The following is a 5,353-nucleotide window of genomic DNA, read 5'->3' as shown; positions in this document are numbered from 1 at the left end:
TTGATTTCAAGCATTCAATAATTAAAATTAAACATTTAACAATTAATTTCAATATTCAAAATTTAAATATGTAAATAATATGAATACAATAGCAAGGGTAAGCAACAACAATTCAACGGAAATACTTGTACGTTGTAGTGATTGAGATTTAAAAAACAATCATGATATCAATTTCAAAAGAAAAATTGAAGTTTAGACTAGAAAACTCCCAATAGCAAAATCACTCATAGAGACGAAAGAACAAAATCTTTGTATGCAGTCACAAAGAGGGCAAAGAGGGTTGCCACCAGGATCAGAGAAGAAATAAAAAACGCTGTAATCGCGAAAAAGAGAAATGAAGAAGAATAAATTGCTCGGAAAAAAAAAAAACATTAAAATTTATGAGGGATGTCCTTAGCTCCCATTTACGTCACTCCGGAAATTTTGTTATTTTCAATTACTCGCGCATTTTTCTTTTTTTTTCATCAGATACTATGCAGAGACTTGGGACATGAATACCTTCTTTTGCACTAGTAAGGTTCGTTGAAGTTTTATTGAACAAGTATAGGATGATTGTAAACATTGTAAATATTTTTGACGTGGATCAGGTGTGTAGGAACGATATGAGAAATCAAAGAGTCAAGGCAGAGAAATTCCTATGTAATTCGAAAGTATTGATTAATTAATAAAAAAACAAATGAGTACCGATATAGTATTATCAATCAACCCACAACTATGTTTGTGCTGCAATACGACAAAAAAATATCTTAAAGTTGGGAGAGTTCATCAAAGCTTCCAAAAATGAAGTGTTTGCGTTAACTTGGCCATCATCATTGCATGAAGAGAAGAAGAAAAATAAAAAAATAAACATGAAAAGGAACACATCTTTTCACACCAATGGTTTTTTTTTTTTTTCTTTGAAATAAAGTTCGAACCCTACGAACTATTTATTAGTTATTTCTCTCTTGTGCCACACAACTTCATGGAAAGTAAACTCTGTAGTCATCACGCAATTTTTGTCGTAGTGGATTTTCGATTAAGCAATAAACAAATCATTTAACTAGTAATTAAGCAACATGTTTGTGTATAAATACTGAGAAGCGTAACGTGGTTCTTGCATTCAGCACCACACAAAAACATAGTCATCCGACACAATACTAGAAAAACAATAGAAACCTTGAGAGAGAGAGAGAAAGAGAAAGATTATAGATTGAAGTGCAATGGAATGTTGTAAGAAGTTTTATGAGTGGTTATGCAATGCAAAAGCATATCTGATAATATTGAGCTTGCAATTTGGTTCTGCTGGCATGTACCTTATCACCATGGATGCTCTCAACAAGGGCATGAGCCATTATGCTTTTGTTGTTTATCGCAATATCATCGCTACTGTGGCTCTTGGTCCATTCGCATTTTTTCTTGAAAGGTTTCTCTCTTCTTGTTTTCCAATACCTAACATCAAACTATTGTTAGATCATTTTAACCACATATTTGCTTTTGCATCTTGCATCTTGCAATACCTAACATTTTGCATTCAAAAATATATGCATGTTTTGCTTGTTCCATAATAGAAATTTTAGGATATGTTTTTCGTTTCATCAACATGATACTCCAGCCACCTTTTTCGTTGTTCTCGTCAATGGTGGGTTCTGGTTGTGTTATCTAGTTTTTCTGTTTTTAATTTAGTGCACATACACAAACTAGAAAGTTAGATCATTACTTTCTCTTGAAAGAAACAACTTTTTCCTTTTAATTTTAAAATGTGAGATATAAATGTTTTTATTCAACTCTCACACAATGTTGAATTTGAATGCTTCTAAATGATGCATTGTTTCGAAGAGTTTTTTCTTAAGAAAACAAACACTTACTTCTTTTTTTTAGAAAATTAGAAAATAAGTTAAAAGTACATTAAATTTAACTCATACTTAAACTATAACTTCATTGGTGGAAGAGACAAATCATCTTTCACATTTCACTATAAAATCATCCTGTGAAAGAAGCATTATTGTGAATCTTCTGCTCCTTAATTACTGTTGAAAGATTAAATGTTAATAATTTATTTTACTACACTTGTTTACAACATAAAAATTAAAAAACAAATAATATGCAATGTCACACTATATTAAATTTTATAACTATATCATTAACGTTTTTTCATTTCTTAAAAGCAAGCAAAATTTATCATTCATAAATCTATAATATAAAAATTACAGTAAAATAACTGGAGTTGCTAATTAACTAAAGTCTTTATCCATTTTTATTTTAATTTGCAGGAAAGTTAGGCCGAAGATGACAGTTCGGATATTTTCAGAGCTTATGGCAGTGGCTTTTGTCGAGTAACGTCATCTATTCCACTTACCTACCATATTTCAAATGACCTAATGTTTATTTTCATGTTTTTATCAGAAATACTAATTTGCATCAAAATAATAATTTCATGAAATTAGCATCATTATCGTCTATCTAATATATTTTTATATAATCAAATTTATAAAAGAATAAATACTAAATTAGTCCTTATTATGTTATTTACCAAAATAATAATCTATAGGAAATTAAGTGATATATATTTTTAAAAAAAATATTAATTTAATTATGAATAAAGTAATTTAAAATTGTTATTTATTGATTACAGGATAATACTAGATCAATGCTTCACCTTCTTGGGAATGAAGTACACCTCAGCATCATTTGCATCTGCAGTGATGAATTCCGTACCCTCCCTTACCTTCGTACTAGCAATCATTTTCAGGTATGTAAGATATTAGCCATGTCACATGTTAATTAATTAGTGAATTAATTAACTGATTAGTTGCTTGATGCATACAAAAGAGCATAACATTAACATAAACCAAACACGTACCAGTGAATATCCTTCGTAGATTCCACTACTAAGAGCATGGGGTTGGTGATTATTGTATATTTAATTTACACCAAGTATATGTAGTGATAAGTCGATGTCATCGCATTCAAACATCCCGTTAATGCGTGTCATCTTCTTAATCTCTTCACCAAACCCATTAATTAATCTATAGTGTCTTTTGCATGAGGAAAAAGAAAAGGAAAAAAATATATATGAATTAGTTGATAACGATGCTTGCTTATTATATCTTAAATATATATATGTAAATAAATAAAATTGATCCATGACTCGATGAATTAGGAGAAACCCAAAATCCGTAACAGGAAATAAACTAATAATAATTAAAATGTTTTTTTTTCTTAACAGTACGCAGAAAACATAATTAATAGTCATTAATAGCATTAGTTTATAAGTTATAGTCGATTTGTTATTGTATTGATGTTGTTATGCCTCTTTTCTTGATATGGTAAATTCTATCCATGTTGTTAGGTTTTGTATGTCCAATTTTAGGTATAACTGTTATAATAAATATCTTCCTATCAAATTATTCGAATGTCTTGAAACTAAAATTGTACTTCAACATTTTATCACAACAACTAATTTCTTGGCCTAAATGATCAAATTTAATCCATATTTGTATCTTAAATGTTTTCATATTCATTATTGACCTAATCAAATTGAAAGCAACATAATTAATAGTAAAATCATCTCCAACATGAAACTTTTCGTAGTATTTTTTTTTTTGAAACGCAAAAACAAAATCATTTTATTAAGAAAGAGAAAAAAAATAATTTTAATATAAATGTTATAAATCAATTATAATGGAAAATCAAGCTAACTAAAACGATGTATTAATTTGATTTGGGCAGATTGGAGCGTATGAAGCTTAAAGAGTTTGGATGCTTAGCAAAAATGATTGGCACTGTGGTTTCTCTGGGAGGTGCTTTTCTAATGACACTGTACAAAGGTCCTATTATTAACATTGCAGGCTCATCAGCCACCAACGTTGGCCAGCCTGAGAATGTGAACGACCCTTCTGGAACTCATTGGCTCACTGGTGCATGTTTTCTCCTCATTGGCTGTGCTGGCTTCTCTGCTTTCTACATATTACAAGTAATTAACTTCATTCACATCATATGTATACATTTTTCATTTAATTTAAACAAAGTCACATGTTAGTTAGAGATAGAGAAATGATTATGCTGAAACTTATGCATGATTTGAATATTATGTGCAGACTATAACATTGAAAAAGTACCCAGCAGAGATGTCCCTAGCAACTTGGGTATGCTTTTTGGGTGCCCTTCAAAGCGGTGTACTTACAATTTTCATGGAGCGCAATACCCATGTCTGGTCTGTGGGCTGGGATTCTAGGCTTCTTGCTTATGCATATTCGGTTAGTACAAATTGTTTGGGCTCAAAGGCCCAACACAAGTTAAATTTTTTTGTCATACAAAAACCACCCTTAAGAGTGTGCTTGGAAGCTAATAATCATAGTTTTCACATTCTAAACATTAGTTTTTTTCTTTGTTAACAAGTTTTCAAAATATGCAGGGAATAGTAACATCAGCAATCCAATTTTACGTGCAAGGCATGGTTATTAAAACCACAGGGCCAGTGTTTGTGACTGCATTTAATCCCCTGCGTATGATCATAGTCACAGCCTTGGCCTGCATAGTCCTCTCGGAGAAACTCCACCTTGGAAGGTACCCTATATTTTCTTTATCTTTACAAAAAAAATTAATTATTCTTCGGGAACATGAACTTGTTTTTCACCTATGTGATGAATTTGGTGTGTTATTGTATCAGCATTATAGGAGGAGTTGTGGTGGTAGTAGGGCTTTACCTAGTTGTGTGGGGAAAATCTAAGGAACAGAAGAAGAATTTGATGGCAGCGTCCCCTGAAAAGGTGACCCTGCAACGCCAGAAACAGCTACCACTTAGTGTACTCAGAAGTGAAGACAACAATGATAACAAACCTCAATTGGTCATAATTGGAGACAAAAACCACGACATGGAAGAAGGAAGAACAGTGACTATAGAGAACCTGCAACAGTGAGCGATCACTGTCAATCTAAGTGGACCTTAATATTAGTAACAGTAGTAATAGTAGTACTCCATCATCATTTCATGTATTGTGACTTGTGACGTTACTTGTTTTCTCCAATGTTTCCCCATTTCGATGGCTTTATTCCAATTCTGGGATTCACCTACCATATGAGTTTATATCTTTCAATTTTATCCAAAATAGGTTTCTTTTGAAATATTAAACCACTCATACATTAGACCTCTGTTTCAAACTTATTCTCACTAATCACATCTGATTCAAACCAAAGATACTCATATTCAAATATGAGATCAAGATAAAACTTGAAAATAATTATTTTATTGTTGAAGTAAATACTTTTATTCTGCTGTAATCCAAACTTCATCATTCACAGCCTACTACAAATAATTAAAGTACTATATATTTAATTTGATAATTAAATTATTTTTTATTTTATTAAAGACCGT

At 31.0% G+C, this 5,353-nt stretch overlaps 1 protein-coding gene across 1 annotated transcript; it reads left to right on the top strand.

Annotated features, from left to right (window-relative positions):
- The first annotated feature begins 1,101 nt into the window (after window positions 1-1,101).
- LOC114193776 (WAT1-related protein At4g08290-like) lies at window positions 1,102-5,103 on the top strand. Its single transcript, XM_028083708.1, has 7 exons — window positions 1,102-1,402; window positions 2,250-2,312; window positions 2,612-2,728; window positions 3,709-3,952; window positions 4,077-4,235; window positions 4,394-4,545; window positions 4,649-5,103. The coding sequence occupies exons 1-7, from the start codon at window positions 1,200-1,202 to the stop codon at window positions 4,896-4,898; spliced, it is 1,188 nt and encodes a 395-aa protein (XP_027939509.1). The 5' UTR covers window positions 1,102-1,199; the 3' UTR covers window positions 4,899-5,103.
- Window positions 5,104-5,353: the final 250 nt, after the last annotated feature.

This window comes from Vigna unguiculata, chromosome 8 (assembly GCF_004118075.2).
Source record: "Vigna unguiculata cultivar IT97K-499-35 chromosome 8, ASM411807v1, whole genome shotgun sequence".
NCBI classification, from domain to species: Eukaryota; Viridiplantae; Streptophyta; class Magnoliopsida; order Fabales; family Fabaceae; genus Vigna; species Vigna unguiculata.
The sequence above is the reverse complement of the archived record's forward strand: the minus strand, read 5'-3'. Positions and strand labels throughout refer to the sequence as shown.

What these genes read in the sequence shown, in the direction of transcription:
- LOC114193776 (XM_028083708.1), top strand. Translation starts at nt 1,200, where the DNA reads ATGGAATGTTGTAAGAAGTTTTATGAGTGGTTATGCAATGCAAAAGCA. An exon ending in TTCGCATTTTTTCTTGAAAG is followed by an intron (nt 1,403 to 2,249) that starts GTTTCTCTCTTC and finishes TTTAATTTGCAG; the next exon opens with GAAAGTTAGGCCGAAGATGA. An exon ending in CTGCTTTCTACATATTACAA is followed by an intron (nt 3,953 to 4,076) that starts GTAATTAACTTC and finishes TATTATGTGCAG; the next exon opens with ACTATAACATTGAAAAAGTA.